We start from the raw sequence: 16,706 nt of genomic DNA, 5'->3' as shown, positions 1-16,706 counted from the left end.
GTTACTGGTTGACAAGTAACCATTTTTTAGAACCAGGCTAAAATCAATGCAAGCGTCATTCATAAGATTATTTGCCTAATATCAGAATGGAATATGCAGAAAGAATGCATTATCCCCCTAGCTAAGGGTATCTTTTTTGATTTTTTGTTAACCATAAATCCTTCCATCACAACACTCTCACTGTAGTCTGCCTTGATATCGTGTAATTAGTTGGGTAATCAGTGTCCCTGACCCCTAATGACCTCTGACCTGTGTTCGAGAAGTCGAGTTTTGTGGGTCAGCCATTCCATTTTGTTGCCGGACTTGAGACTTCTTCGGGCATCAAGCAGACTATTTCTTCTCACCTTCCCCATTGGGCATGGTTATCAAAGAGGTAAGGATGGGCTTTATCAATAGAACATTTTCAAAATGTTGTATTATTTGCAATAGATTGGCCTTTTTTAATGGACGCTAATGATGCGATTGTGGGGAGGGGGGCGTCACTTTACCAGGCTCTAGAGTCTCTTTTCAGGGCAGATGAAGCTTTCTGTCGCCGGGTTAATCTTTCGCTTCCGGTAGGAGCTTAACACGGTAGGAGTTCAATTAGCTAAATGATACGTACGATTTGGCGTGGGAAACATCAGCTCCAACACTTTTGATTACTAGTAAGCAGAGTAGAGTAGAGTAGACTTCTTCTCCTAGAGTAGACTTCTTCTCTTAGACTTCTTCTCTTAGTAGACTCTAGACTTCTTCGGTTTGGTAGGAGTCCGTACTCTCTGGAACTGCTCCTCATCAACCGCTCCTTTACTCTGTGGTCAGCTAACAGTGATAGTTGGTTTGGGAGAATTTTGAAGAATACAATCGTCCACAATTTTTGCTTCCCAGTCTCGAGTTTAACGTTCATTTCATACAACGTATTTCTTTTGACCTTCGTGTCCTTTAGCATGACCAGACAACAAGAATTCATCTGTGGCCTCTCACAAGAGGTGACCATAGCAGTCCTCCCCAGACTGAACATGGAGGAACTGATGTTTGAACTCAACAGAAGGATCCAAAACCTGGACAAAGAGAGCAGCATCAAGGACAGGCTGGTCAGTATCCTTAGGGACGTGATGTTGGAGGAATATCGCCAGTGGGAAAGGAAGGCGGAAATAAGCATGCCTGGAAAAGACCAGGAGACAATTATCATTCAAAGGGATACTAGTATTTCAACGGCATATGCAGAAATGATGTCAACAGAGACATCAACTCCTGATGCCTCACAGCAAAGTTCTGGTCCAGACCTTGTGAACAGCAAGGAAAACAATGATACCAGCAATGAAGTGTTCACGCATACAAAGGAGCTCTCGCTAAATGCAGTTCAGGCACAACTGACAGCTACAATCCCTCCATCCAATACCACCCTGACACAGATGAATACCACAGTAGAGTGCATTAAAAGAGAAGATGATGCTTTGGCAACTGAGGATGGTGCAGGTAGAGGCTATCATGATGAGCTTAACATGGACACTCTTACTTTTAGCACACAAGTCCTCGATGGAGTTAACTCAACAAGTAATACTTACACAAAGAAGCCTGTGCAAGATGATAAACCCTGTCAGGAAGTAGCCGTTGCCTCCGCCTTTTGTGAACCAACTTCAGACCACACTGAAATACATACATGTATAAAGACGGAATGCCTTGTGCCCGAGGATGATACCAGTTCTCTACCATCCAACTGGAATCAGAATGAATGTTGTACTGATGACAGAGAGATTGGTTTGATTAATGGTGAGCATAAAAAATGTCAAACAGTGAATATTGAGGAGACGCTTCCTGCTTCTTGTAAACCGACCCCACACCGGGCTTGTAAGAACATGGCGCCCCTTCTTTCTAATAAGAACTCTGAAGAAATGTGTGATGTCCGCAGGCGTAAAACATCGAATGCACAAAAAATCTCCAATCATAGGCAATGTTTCAAGGCAGAAGAAAAACCATTCATGTGCGGTGAATGTGGTTATAGGGCATCAAATAAGACCAGACTTGTCGAACACATGAGAACACACACTGGCGAGAAACTGTTCAAGTGCAACCAATGTCATTATCAGGCGTCACTTAAAAGTTCGCTTGTCAAGCATATGAAAAAACACAGTGACGAGGAACCCTACTGCTGTGACCTTTGTGAATACAAGACCTACGACTGGTCACACATTAAAAGACATATGAAGTACCACGCTGGTGTAAAACCCTATAAATGTGAGGAATGTGACTACAGTGCTGTTGATAAGAGCGATCTTACAAAACACAGGAGGCGTCACACCGGTGAGAGACCCTACAGTTGTCAAGAGTGTAACTACAAGGCAACTGAAAAGGGTAGCCTTGTCAGGCATATGAGAACCAGGCACCAATGTAAATGAAAGGTCGCAATCATTTCGTGCATCAGCGATTAATGGAAAACTAAGTATACAATTGACTGTAATACTTTGTTCCTGAGAAAGTTTCTATAACAATAAATTACATGAATTTTAAGTTGACCTGTAATGATTTTGCATAAAGTTTGTGTTTTTGTATGTATTTACAGCAGCTATAGGAAAGTAAAAGTACAACAATGTAAACAACCATTTACTGTAGATGGGAAGTATTCTTGTATTGAATTTTGTTGATATTAGTGCAATGTATTACAAACTGTCTGTTTCAACAAGTGCCGACTGCAATAAAGCTGAACTCTGGCAAAGCTTCTGTAGTCATGTGTTGATATATTAGGCAACAACAGGTAAATTTTTGGGCATCAGCACAAAGAGAATTAATGTTTGCCTGCATTTTGACAAGAAATAAGAATTTCTCCTCTCCGATGATGCTCAATATGACTAGAAGTTATCTATGTTGAACAGGAAAATATCTTGTGCCTTGATTGTACTTGTAGAAGTGACACTACCTTGGTACATGTAGCCATGATTGTAGTTGTCACCTTGGTAAATGATATCAGTTTACCACATTAGTGTGGTTTTGTCCAGCTCTTAAAGAACACAATATATATATATATAGAGAGAGAGAGAGAGAGAAATTTAAATAAAAAAGATTGTTGGCTGTGATTCCGTGTAGTATCACTTCAATTCTTGTTATAACGTCGATGGTGTCTTCTTTGGGAAATGTTTTTTAACACATTTTCCCCTCTCGTATTACATTTTTGTGCATAAAGAGGATGCCATCCATTAGATTTATTTGTTTTGGCCTTTATCAGAAATAAGCTTTAATCTCTTACTGTCCACTGAGCTTTTTAATCCAAAGAGCTTTTAGCCGTTTTTAGGCAGTTCTCAATCTTATAATAGCTGGCTTATATCAGCACATATGCATGAATCAACAGGACAATAATTTTTCTCGTATCTTTTGACCAGTCGGAAGTGACAGCTCGTTAGACTACAGATAGAAGAAAAACAAAACTGGACTTCCGATCCACCTAATGGTTAAACATTAGAATAGAATATGCAAATGGAATACCCTTGCATCTTTTGGATTTTTTTGTTAACCTTAAGTCTTTCCATCACAACACTCTCGCTGTGGTGTGCCTTGATAAGATGATACTTATATCGTGTAATGAGTTGGGTAATCAGTACCCCTGACCCCTAATGACCTCTGACCTGAGTTCGGGTCAACAAGTTTTCTGGGTCAGCGACTGCATACAACTGCATAGTTTTGTTCGAAATTATTCCGGGACGTCAGACTTCTTCGGGCATCTAGTAAATGAAGAACTATTTCCACCCATCTTCCCTATTGGGTATGGTTATCAAGCAGGTAGGATGGCCCTTATCAAGCGATTACATTGTTCAAAATGCGGTATTCTATTTGCAATTTATATATATATATATATACATACATACATATATATAAATATATATATATATATATATATATATATATATATATATATATATATATATATATATATATATATATATATATATATATATATATATATATATATATATATATATATATATATATATATATATATATATATATATATATATATATATATATATATATATATATATATATATATATATATATATATATATATATATATATATATATATATATATATATATATATATATATATATATATATATATATATATATATATACATATATATATATATATAACGTTAACGCTAGTTCTTTTAAGTAGTGGGGGGGGGGGCGTCCCGTTATCCCTTACGAGGTTCTTTTCAGGGTAGACGAAGCTTTCTGTCGCTGGAATAACCTTTTGCTTTCGGTAGAAGCATTACACCGTCGAACCCAACAAGTTACAGTTTAGAGTTTAAACTAGAGTACACAATGTTTTTATTGTTAACTATTTGTTTTTTCCCAAGAATTTGCAAAAACTGTCATCATTAATTAACCAACCAAGGATACGTACAATTTTGAATAGGAAGCACCAGCTCTAGCACTTCAAGCACAAGAATAGAACTGTCCATAATTTCGACAATGTATTTACTATAACGTTTATTAATCATATATGCGTATTTCTTTTGTCAATGACGTTCTCCAGCATGTCCAGACAACAGGAGTTCATCTGTGGCCTCTCGCAGGAGGTGACCATAGCAGTCCTTCCCAGACTGAACATGGAGGAGCTGATGTTTGAACTCAACAGAAGAATTCAAAACCTGGACAAAGAGAACAGCATCAAGGACAGGCTGGTCAGTATCCTTCGGGACATGATGTCAGAGGAGTATGGTCAGTTGGAAAGGAAGACAGAAGAAAGCATTCCTGGAAAAGAACAGGAGTCAATCATTATGCAAAAGACTATTCCAAAGGCGTATGCAAAAACATTGCTAACAGAGACATCCACTCCTGACGCCTCACTGCAAAGTTCTGGACTAGACATTGAGAGCAGCAAGGAAATCAACAATACCAGCAATGAAGTACTCACACATAACAAGGAGCTTGTGCTAAATGCAGTTCAGGTACAGCTGACAAGTACACTTCCTTCATCTGATAGTTCCATGGTACAAATGAGTACCGCAGTAGACTGTGGCATTAAAGAAGAAGAGGCTGCTATGATGAGTGAGGATGAAGCAGGTAGAGCTTGTCATGACGAGCTCAACGTTGACACTCCCACTTTCAGTATGCAGGAACTAGATACAATTAATCCAATGGGTGATTCTCGCATAGAGAAGCCTATGTCTTCTGAATGGACTCCAGACTATGATGATGTACATGTAAAGATGGATAGCCATGAGTCCGAGGATGATCAAATCGGACAAATTTCTCTGGATCAGGATAGAGATTGCATGACTGGGTTGGTTAACAGCGGAAATAAACAAAGTCTAAAAGTGAATTTTGAGGAAACAGTTTCTTGTGAACCGATCGCGACTCAGGACCAGGATTCTGAGAACAGGATGTCTCCTCTCTCTAATAAGAACTTGGGAATTGTTTGTAAACGCTACGTATGCAACTCGTGTGGGTTCACAACATCGTACGCACACAAGTTCTCTAAGCATAGACAACGTCACATGCGAGGAAAATCTTTCATTTGTGGGGAATGTGGTTACAGGGCATCGTATAAGTCCAGACTTGTCTATCACATGAGGACACACAGTGGCGATAAACCGTTTAAGTGCAACGAATGTCATTATCAGGCCTCATTGAAAGGTTCTCTCGTTGAGCATATGAAAAAACATGGCAGCCAGGAACCTTACAGCTGTGAACTTTGTGACTATCAGACCCTCCGAAAGTATCACTTTGAGAGACATATGAAGTACCACGCTGGTGTGAAAACCTACAAATGCGAGGAATGTGACTACAGGACAGTTGATAAGGCCACTCTTATAAGACACATGAGATGTCACACCGGTGAGAGACCCTACAGTTGTAATGAGTGTGACTACAAGGCAAGTCTAAAAGCCACTCTTCTTAGGCATGTGAGAAAGAAGCACCAATGATGTCAGTAATACCAATCAGAAATAAATCATTGAGATCATTTTATTGTACAGCAACTAACTAAAGCTAGTTCACCTTTATTCGCGGAGTAACCTATATCAGTTCTATTTAAATCCAGGCTGCTTAGGGATATCGGTTGACGGACGGCGGCTTCCAACTGCAATATTTTGAGAAAAAAATGCAATTTGAAACCACCGTCTAACGATTTGATATCGGATATAGGTTACCTCGCGAATAAATGTGAACTTACCTTATATATATTCATGAAAAATTGATTATACAATTACCCACAAAACTTTGTTCATGACAAAAAAATTTGTTTCTACTTGCGTTTTAAATCATATAGCATAGAGTTTCTGTATTACTGTGTATATATTTTGAGATATGTAAAAGCGCAACAATGTAAATATTTGACTTATAGCATGTTTTCTTGTACGTATAAGTTTTATTATATTTCAGCCATACCATAGGTATGGTGAAATATATTGTATTCGTAATGTTTCTTTCTTTCTTTCTTTCTTTCTTTCTTTCTCCTGTCAAATTTTCAAAGCGATTCATCTCCGCCATTTCTGGACCAAATGACTTGAAATTTGGCACAAGGGTAGAGTGGGCAAATTCCCAAATGTGTTTTTTTCATGTTTTTCATATCTGCTCCTTAAATGATTTTATTGAAGTTTTATTGCAACTTTTGGACCAAAACTGTATATTTTGGCCCCCTGTACCATGGTATTACATCCAAATGACCTGAAATTTGGCACAGAGGTGCCCTAGATACTTATTCAAAGGATCCATGTATAATATGTGGTATAAATCACTTCAAAATGGCTCCTTAAGGAGGTTTTTGTGGGAGAGTTTAGGATAGGTAAGGTTGGAGTGCCGAGTTCAACGACCTCTAGGTCATTCTGGTGTGTCAGGGCCACAGGTGTGCCAGGTAGATCCAATTATCTACCTACCTACCTAGTCCATAGACATCCAGGTGGTTGGTGGACAAGGTAAATCCAATTAATGGCCAGCCAATGAGCGAGCTTATTTTGCTGGAAGAGTCCATTGTTGGGCAGGGGGTGCATTTTAAAATTTACTTTTAGACTTTGGTTATAATGCCAATGTTTTTTTAGTGGAAATGTTTTCGCACTGATCCACTTGACATAAGACTACTACTGGGACAGTCCATTTTTGCACATAGGGGGGATTTTAAAAAATCAGTTTTGGACATGTGTGATGATTCCGAATTCCATTTGTTAAATGGAAGTTTAACCCAACCTGAAGACTGTACATGAGGAGGATTCGGCAGCCAATCAGCAAGCCTTGTGTTATCTGGAAGAGCCCATTCAAGCACGGGGGTCTTTTTTAAAATTCAGTTTTGGACTGGGTTGCTTCTTATACAAAAGGCCATGTACTGTGAGTATTTCTGGACTTGTCTATTGTGCAATTTCAAACAGGGTGAGCTGGGAGATTCCATTCTTCGACGAAGGGGGTATTTTTTTAAAATTCATTTTGTGGACTTTGCTGACTATTTTAGCTGATATATTTTTGGATCGCTCCACTTTACATAGGGGTATAAGGCAGGAAGAGTCGATTCTTGCACAGAGGGGGGGATTTTTTTCAAATATGGTTTTGGACGGCTGATGATTCCAAATTCCATCTCTTAGCGGAAGTGTTTTGGAGTCGTCTATTTTTTTTAGTCCATTCTTGAAGGGGTTTTTGTAAGATTCATTTCTGTTCATAAGTGTGATTAGTAGTTAGAAGTCATTTTAAGCAGAAGTGTTCCATTTTTGCACATGAGTGATTTTGGAACAGTCTATTGTTACATGAGGAGGGAGATGGCTGAAATATGCTGTATTTGCTCTCAAGCAAATGTCGGCCTTTCTAGTGTAATATTACATCCTTTGTATTAGTGTTTCTCTTTATTTACCAACAGCAATAAAGCTGAACGGTGGCATTTATGTTTCGTGCGTCTGTGTCAATATATTAGTTACATGTAAGCTACACTTACATTGATGAAGGTTAGACATTCAGGTAATAGAGTATGGCAACAGAATCTGCAAATCTAGCGTAACGTGGATTGTCTCACTTGTATCGACGTTACAAACTGTGGTATCCGAGGTACAAAAAGGGGAAAAGATATGACCACTCTAAAAATGATATTTTGTGCTAGCCGTGCATACGTAAAAAGTAAGTATCCTTACGGATGCTGTGTTAGCATCCGCCAAGTACGCAAGCATACGAATTCCGTGTTTGCATCCACGGCGAGTTACGGATACCAACAAATGCGTTACTGGTGTGTATGGGATCCGTGATTTTTGGGAATCCGTTAGCATCCGTCAAGATGTTGCAAATTCGTATACGTCTGCATCTGAAGAGTTTTTTGCTGATAAACAAGAATCCTGACCACGCATTCTTTCGTTAACGTTAAAAGAAAAGTATCCATACGATTGCAATGTTTGAATCCGTTAGTGACTTATGGATACCAACGAATGCGTTACGTATGTGTACAGGGTCCGTGATTTCGGAAGTATCCATACGGACGCAGTGTTAGCATCCGTCACGAAGTACGTAAGAATACGGGTTCCGTGTTTGTATCCATCGCGAGTTACGGATAGCTACGAATACGTTGCGGATGTAAGTGGGATCCGTCATTTTTTTGGATCCGTGATGGTTTTGGGGATCCGTCAGCATTTGTCGGCATACGTCAGCATCCGTCAGGTGTTGCAAATTGGAATCCGTCAGCATCCGTCTACATATTCGGTCTTTTCGTCTAGTGACGCATGTAGGCAACGTGTGGAACCCGGAAGTCTAGATGGGCTGAGAGGATTGCGCCGCAGGGGAAAAACGGGTCAGAAATCACCACACTGAACTGCGATCTCCTCAGACGACCCACAAGGGAACTATCAGCCAGCAACTTGGCAGCAGCATGGCACAGTATCGCTTGGATCCTTCGGACGCGGCAGCGAATGCCTCTCTCATTTTGTAAAGAGACACTTCTTCAGCAACAGTGTACTTCATCTTGTAGCGTCTTGAGTGCAGCCTGGGTTCCGTGGTCTTGGAATGTCTCGTATTGAAATCCATGCGACTCTGCCAGCCGTTTTTCTACAGTGTCCTCTGAAACAACGACGCTGACTACATGGCCTCTAGCAACCAACGCACGGCCGATTTTGGAAAGAGCCATCCAGTGACTATTGCCTAAACATGGCGGAGGTACCAATAGAACGTTCTCTGTGTTGCTCCTGTGTATAATAAGAAATTCCAGGAAAACTATAGCTGGTAGAAGTCGAGTAAGTCAAGTCTTCGATATGATTTCCATGTTGTTGTGACTTCCGTGTCCACACAGCACTGAATGTATGGCCAAAGTTCATGTTACACGTGCAACGTGCAAAGGTCAAAGTTAAAGGTTTCAGCATTCACTCAAACGAGTCCCTAAAACGAGTTCAAGGACAAGTCGGGGTGGGGTGTATAACGTTACAACAGTCGGCGCTTGCTTGTGAGAGAGTAAATATAAACAAGGCATTCAACCATTGAAAGCCCTTTCTTGGTACGCCAACATTGACAAGGGGACGCGATAGTGAATCATAGGAGCCGATGCAACTTGATTGGAAGAGGCGTTTATTCCGTGATGCTCACTCAAGTACAGCCATGATAGAAGAGAGCGAAGAGGATCATGGGATCCCTGACAGTCAAGGCAGTGACGTCACTAACTCATTACATAACCCAGTGGCGTGATTTCTCTTTATCTTCTTATTTCTCTCTTTCTCCTTTTTACCAAACTATCATGTGGTAACAAAAATGTAATGTCAGAAAACAGAGCCTGTTGTCTACTTTTCGTAATTAAATGGTATAAATACAATAAATCTGCAAAGTGTGCTATAATAGTGAATCCATGAAATAACCCCCATAACAATACTTGGGAAATCTAGATCTAATGAAAAGACAGATATAACATTACAAAATCTGTGAAGAAAATTGTTGACTAATGAGGTAAGGTTTGTTAAACACAATATGAGAGATAACATGTAACATCAGATTGTGAATACATTACGGACAAATGAAGGTAACAGTTGAACTGAAATAGATTGTCAATGTTTTTCTGTGAGATAACAATGTCTAGCTAACATAAAATGGGGACGAATACAATAACGATTATCTGCAGAAAAAGAAAAAAATACTGGGTAGAAGCAGAGTTTTGTTTTGGCAAAGTTCGTGGCTGTCAAAGTTCTGTGACATGCGATGCTTCTCTTGGCCGGTGGTGTTAACAGTTACAGTTCAGCGTTCACAAGCGATGTTCTTCTCGGCTGGAGCATAATGTGCCTCTTGGCTGGTACACAGTTCAGTGTAGATAATATTCTTCTGAGCTGGTACAGTTCAGCGGTGATCAGACGAAGTTTGTCGAGCGAAGTTCGTAGGTGGGAAAGTCCGTGGGCGGTCCGCGTCAAATCGGGTAGAACGTTGTTGAAGGTTGAACGAAAGAAACATGGCGGATGGTGAATTTTGACGTTGTACTCACATGGCCGGGGAAACTGGGAAGATTCGGGTTTTGCCGGATAGGTAAGCCGAGTACTACTCCCTGCGACTTCTATGAGACCTCTGGGGGCTGCAGCGAAGCTGGCACAAGGATGAGGTGTAGTCACGCATAACTTCCGACCAAGGGCTCCGCCGAGGAGCTAAAGACCAGATCCCCTCCTGCACACGTGATGGCGCCATTGTTGACCTACATCCTCATTTGCTAGTGGCTTCCCGTCCACTCAGAGTGCGATCTCCCCTGCGCAAAGTTCGGGTTTGGGCCTGGGTATCGTTTCCCAGCCGCTGCACACCACGCCAACATTGACAAGGGGACGCGATAGTGAATCATAGGAGCCGATGCAACTTGATTGGAAGAGGCGTTTATTCCGTGATGCTCACTCAAGTACAGCCATGATAGAAGAGAGCGAAGAGGATCATGGGATCCCTGACAGTCAAGGCAGTGACGTCACTAACTCATTACATAACCCAGTGGCGGTAGGGTTTTCTGTGAAAGGAGAGACTATGGTAGGAAAGACTACTTGACTGTTTTTTTTTTAAAGCATAATGACATTTCACAAAGGTAATCAGAATTGAGAATTTTTACCTCTCTCAACCAAGGTTCCCCGTTCTTCTACGTTTTGTTTCGCATTTTAGAGACGTAAAAACTGCTTTGAGTAAACAGCTGGAAGGTTTAATTCATTCTCCTGTTCACTATATAATCCTGAAGCACTTCGTACGTACTGAAGTTGCTAGAGGGCGTCCCTAAGTCGTCAACTGACGTGATCTTCAAATCACTGAGCATGGGGCCTGCACTTTTCCAACTTTATCGTCGGTATGCAGGGTTGACGTCAGAGTTGCGTTGCGCAATAGAAGGCACGGAATGGGAATCTCATTGCCACTAATAAACTAGACCCAAGTGACTTTCTAAAAAGGGAAGAAATTTAAATATTGAAATATGGGTTAGTATATTTATTAAGATTAATTTCAGCATATTATTGTTGTTTGTATAAGGCATAAATGTTGTCTATAATTTTCTTTCACTTTCACCCAACGATACTTGACGTTGCCATAAGTAGAAACCTATACACTATAGCTGTGTACCTTACTTCTTGGTAAGGCCTGAAACTTATTGATTTTAATACATACATATTACGCTTCTACAATATAACTATCATACCCGACTCGCTCTAAATAAAGGAAATATTTTGTTGTCAATAAAACAAAATAGTGGTTGTTTCATGTTTTCTTTCTTAGCGTTTAAAGCTTATGTTTGTTGTGAGCAAATATAGGTCATGCCCTCATTTAACAGTCGTGTCAAAGTTCAAAGTTCAGGGCGTCCGATCGATGTTGATACAATGAGATATTTACTCTCTCGTAATCAAGGTGCAACATCGTTTGCTAAGTGTATTAGTTCACATGGACCGCTTCTGGGCACTAAACTACGCTTTCTACAGCAGCATCTCTTCGTTTTAAGTCAGAAACATGGAGCCAAGGAGGCTCGACTAACTCACTTAATAGGTGAAGCAGGGGTTACAATACAAAGGCAAATCGTGAAACATATCTATGGTCCGCCGCTCACACCGGGAAGGACGATGGTTTTCAGATATAATATCAAGACAAGGAACACAAAACATTTCTTGCTGATCAATGATTTTATTATTACCTTTGCCAGAATGGCTAAGGTTATGTTTTGGGCGTGTTTGTGTGTGTGTGTGTGTGTCTGTGTGTGTGTCAACAGCATAACTCGAGAAGCCTTGGATGGATCCCGATAATGATTTAGTAGGTGGGTAGGGGTCGGAAAAACGAAGGTCAAGTTCGATAATGGGCCCCCTAGCGGCTTGCTAAGGTACTGCAGCGGAAACTCAAGTTTTTTTATATCTCGTGTTCTGGACATGCTGTGGTCATGATTTTTGAGTGGTAGATAGCCCTTGAGGCAGAGAGTAAGTGCTGTGAGTTTTTTTTTGGAACTGCAGGCATCGGTTTCCTTTCAAACTTTGGACAAGAATAACTCTACAACGTGTTGACGGATCGTCATGATTTTTGGTATGTAGATAGTGTAAGTGAATACCTACATAATGAAATACCAATTATGCAAATCAACAGCTAATTTGCATAATTAATGAGGATATTTTATAAATCCACTACATTCCATGATAGGACTTTAAAACTTGTCACATATGTAGCTGAGAAAGAGAGAAATGTCAATACATATTTATCATGCAAATGAAGACCTCATTTGCATAATTAATGAGGAAATATGAACGTGTCGACGGATCGTCTTGATTTTTGGCATGTAAATAGCCTAAGTGAAGAAGACTTGTATAATGTGATATTTATTATGCAAATTAACAGCTAATTTGCATAATTGATTAGGAAAAGTTCATAAATCCATTGCACTTCTTTATAGTTTATTTATTTATTGATCTTTAGGGTAGTCCCTTCAGTTAACGTGGTTACTGATTTCCAAGGGAGCCCTATAACAATAATAATAACTCAAAGTACAAAAGATAACTACAAACATAGGATTGAACATAACAAAGCAATAATCCAAGTCGGGTTTGTAAATCATACAAGCAACTTGGGAAAACTCAAAAGAATAACAACTCATACTTAATAACAAAAACAACTCAAGATCACAAACTCATAGGGTCATTGGACGGTCATTGCGGTCAGAGGTCAGATGTCAGTGCCATTTGTCCTGATCAATCGGACTGAACATAAGAAAGAATAATCCAATTCGGATCAGTAAATCATATACGCAACTTACTAATAACAACTCACACACAATAACAACTCAACATCACAAAAATCATAAGGTAATTGAACAGTCATTGGGATCAGAGGTCAGATGTCAGTGTTATGATATCAGAGACTGTTTAAAGGCTTTAAGAGTAGTTGCTTGTTTTGTCTCAGGTTTAAGTGTATTATATATTTCAGCTGCCCTGTATGCAAATGTGCGTTGACCTGCTCTTGAAGTGTAGTTAGGTTTATGTAGGAGTTGTGCTTGTCTGGTGTTATGACTGTGGATTTGGTTATTGAAACGAAATGTGTTGAGTAGGTAGTTGGGTGCTAGGCCATGAAGGCATTTGTACACCATAATGCAGATCTGCCGGTTTCTTCGCTCCTGCAGCAGACTCCAACCCAGTGCCTGATGCAGCTCCCCAACATTCGACCTCGGCTCACGTCAGGGATGATTCGTGCGCCCCGGTTCTGGAGGATTTGGAGACGCTGCTTATTGGCTGCACTGCAGTTGTCCCATACCACGTTACAATATTCAAGGAGTGGTAGAGCAAGGGTTTTATACAACAAATTTGCTACACCAGTGCAGAGATAAGGCCGTAGGCGTCTTAATAGTCCTAGGCGCTGTGACATTTTGATCAGTGATCAGTGAAACTTAAGCTAGAATCAAGTATGACACCCAGATATTTATAAGAGCTAACCCTTTCCAAGGTATCACCATTAATCTTGATCTCCAAATCAGGAGTAGAATTTGTTTTCCTAGTGGAGCCCATAAGCATCCACTTTGTCTTCTTGATGTTAAGAGTAAGTCGATTCGACTTAAACCAGGAAGTAATTTGTTTAAGTTCCATGTTTAATGTGCTTTCTATACATCTGGGGTCATTACTTGAAAAGAATATAGCTGTATCATCCGCATATAAGGTTACTTTACTGCGGGTTATAGCTTTGGGTAGGTCATTAATGAACAGGTTGAAAAGAAGGGGACCTAAAATTGACCCTTGAGGTACCCCAATAGTAATAGGAATGGAATCAGATGTGCAACCATTCAGTGAGACTCGCTGTTGGCGATCTGCAAGATAGTTTGTGAACCAATCCAGCTCAGTACTCCGAAGGCCAATCCAATTCAGTTTAGTCAAAAGTAGGCTGTGATCAACAGTGTCAAACGCCTTTTTCAAATCAAGAAATACAGTACCGACTAGCTTACCACTGTTAATATTATGCAATATGTAGTCAGTAACATCGAGTAAGGTAGTGGTTGTTGAATGGCTTGGTCTGAAGCCTGACTGGTTGGTACAAAGTATGTCATGAGAATGTAAGTAAGCCAGTAATTGTTTGTGGACCTCCTTCTCAAATATTTTCATCACAATAGGCAGGACAGAACTGGGTCTAAAGTTATTTGGATCGGACTGATCTCCACCTTTATGTATGGGCGTCACTCTTGCTAATTTCCACTCAGATGGTATAATACCAGTGCTGAGGGACAGGTTCAATATGTGAGTAAGTGGCTGTGCTACAATCGGGGCTGCGGCTTTAAGAAGTCTGGGGTGAATGTTATCCAACCCGGCAGCCTTTCTTATGGGTAGGTTCTTTAGCTGGGTATGCACAGCTTCGTCAGTAAGTGGAGTAAAAGTAAAGGTGCAATCCAAGTTCTTATACTGTGCTGGGCATAATGGGATAGGGTTATGCGACCCAAAGCATTCAGCTAGCTTACGCCCTGCCATACCGAAGAACTTATTAAAGCCCTTTACAATATCAGTCAATCCAGTAAGATGTTCGCCTGCAAAGGTCAGTGTCTTTGACACGATACTTTTCTTATTGGGTAAAATTTCCCCAATTGTTCCCCATAGTTTCTTCGAGTCTGAGACGTTTTCTTCTAGTTTTTCTTGGCAGTATTTAGCCTTTGCTCTTTGAACCATTTTGTTTAAAGTTTCAAAGTTGTCACATATGTAACTGAGAAAGAGGGAAGAGAGTAAGAGGTGTATTTAAAGACTTTGAAAGAGAATAAGTCAAGAATGGATCAAAGGATCATCATGATTTTTGGTATGCTGATAGCTTAAGTAATGCTTGATACAATTTGATATCAATTAATCGTAACTTGGGATCTAATTTGCATAATCAATGCAAAAATTTTATAAACCAACTCCAAGCATATAATTAGAAAATATATGAAATGAGTAACGCATTTGTCTACAGACATCTTTCTACATAACAAACCTGGTTTATTTGGCAAAGGTATGTGTTCGTGGAACTCTAGTTGCCATATAAATTGACCAGCACATGTTTTTCTAATGTTTTCAAAAGCAGTTGAAGATGCCAGTACAACCATCGATAGTCTATCATTATTGTCAACACGTATAATTTGCACAGTGCTATAGGCTATTTACAAAGTTGAACCATTTGAAAATACACTTAGAAGCATCGTGGAATTACAATTATAATGTTCATGAATAACAAATCTGGAAAACACGTACATTAATGGTATATTAATAAACCACAAGAAATCAACTCGTATGGTAATCAAACTCACCAAGTGTGTATTGCTACGTTTTGGCATATCGTTGTTTCGCAGAATCAAAATAATCCATGTGTGTCACTAGATAGCTATGTAGTTCGCTCATTATCCTATAGCCAGGCCAATTGAAAATGACCCATTTCGTATTGTTTATGACATCGCAACACATTGAAATTCATTAAACATTGGTGTATGATTTTTAAACAATGAAGCAACACATGGTTAATGCATTAATCTAATCTCTTGGTAGATCAACCTGTGGTAGGGGGGAATGATCACACACCGCAGGAAGGAATGTTCATCAATACAGTTCAGTAAGGAAGATTTTGAAGATTTGACTTGCGATAATTGTGATAATCCGCATTTTTGTCAACATGATATTTGTACTATGTACAAAAATGACGAATTTAGATCTTGAATGCCTTTCTCCGACATTCAACAGATGTGATTTAAAAGTAATGAGATATATACATTTAAAGGAATGCGTCTGTCTTATACGGGTTAGTTTGGATAGGCTATATATCAAATAATACCAAACGGTGTCAAGTTTTGATCAGCTGCTATAACCAACTCTCAAATCTACCTCATTTGCTTCGGTGAATTTATAGTGTCACAAAGCTGGTAATTAACCCTTCATTATATACAAACATTCACACATACACACACACACATACACGAACACACACACATGCTGAAATTCACACTGGATAATTTGTAAATGTCCACTAAATGATCTACATATTTACAATGACAAATGATTTAGATCCATTCTTGTGTGCTATATTCACTTATTTACATCACATCAATCGCAATTTATTTACAATCAAGTTCAAAGACAAAGAGGGAAACATTTCATCGGCTATTGTTACAATCTACATGTACATGCATCCATGGTGCAGATTGAAAGTAACATGCCTCATACAACTTCTACCATAACTCATAGAATCGGGACATTTTTTTCTAACAAACAGTTATTGATTAACCTCATTATCCTGTACCAAATAACACAAAAAAATGGATAAACCAAAGCCATGTTTTGTTGTTGTGGTTTCAAGTGCCGAA

At 39.5% G+C, this 16,706-nt stretch overlaps 1 protein-coding gene across 3 annotated transcripts; it reads left to right on the top strand.

The window, feature by feature from the left end:
- The first annotated feature begins 205 nt into the window (after nt 1–205).
- Nucleotides 206–6,347, top strand: LOC118431949 (zinc finger protein 184-like). Of its 3 annotated transcripts, none has more exons than XM_035843396.1 (2): nt 206–373; nt 923–2,693. In XM_035843396.1, exon 2 carries the CDS (start codon nt 924–926, stop codon nt 2,373–2,375), a length of 1,452 nt encoding a protein of 483 aa, XP_035699289.1. In that variant the 5' UTR covers nt 206–373; nt 923; the 3' UTR covers nt 2,376–2,693. The 3 variants fall into 3 exon arrangements, with proteins under 3 accessions (XP_035699289.1, XP_035699291.1, XP_035699290.1); XM_035843398.1 differs by lacking the exon at nt 923–2,693 and adding an exon at nt 4,509–6,347 and having other exon boundaries at nt 235–373; XM_035843397.1 differs by lacking the exons at nt 206–373; nt 923–2,693 and adding exons at nt 3,548–3,750; nt 4,509–6,347.
- Nucleotides 6,348–16,706: the final 10,359 nt, after the last annotated feature.

The sequence above is a fragment of the Branchiostoma floridae genome, chromosome 15 (assembly GCF_000003815.2).
Source record: "Branchiostoma floridae strain S238N-H82 chromosome 15, Bfl_VNyyK, whole genome shotgun sequence".
Classification (NCBI taxonomy): domain Eukaryota; kingdom Metazoa; phylum Chordata; class Leptocardii; order Amphioxiformes; family Branchiostomatidae; genus Branchiostoma; species Branchiostoma floridae.
This window is presented reverse-complemented; position numbering and strand designations above follow the sequence as displayed.

Excerpts from the sequence above, each read along its gene's own strand:
- LOC118431949 (XM_035843396.1), top strand. The coding sequence starts at position 924 with ATGACCAGACAACAAGAATTCATCTGTGGCCTCTCACAAGAGGTGACC.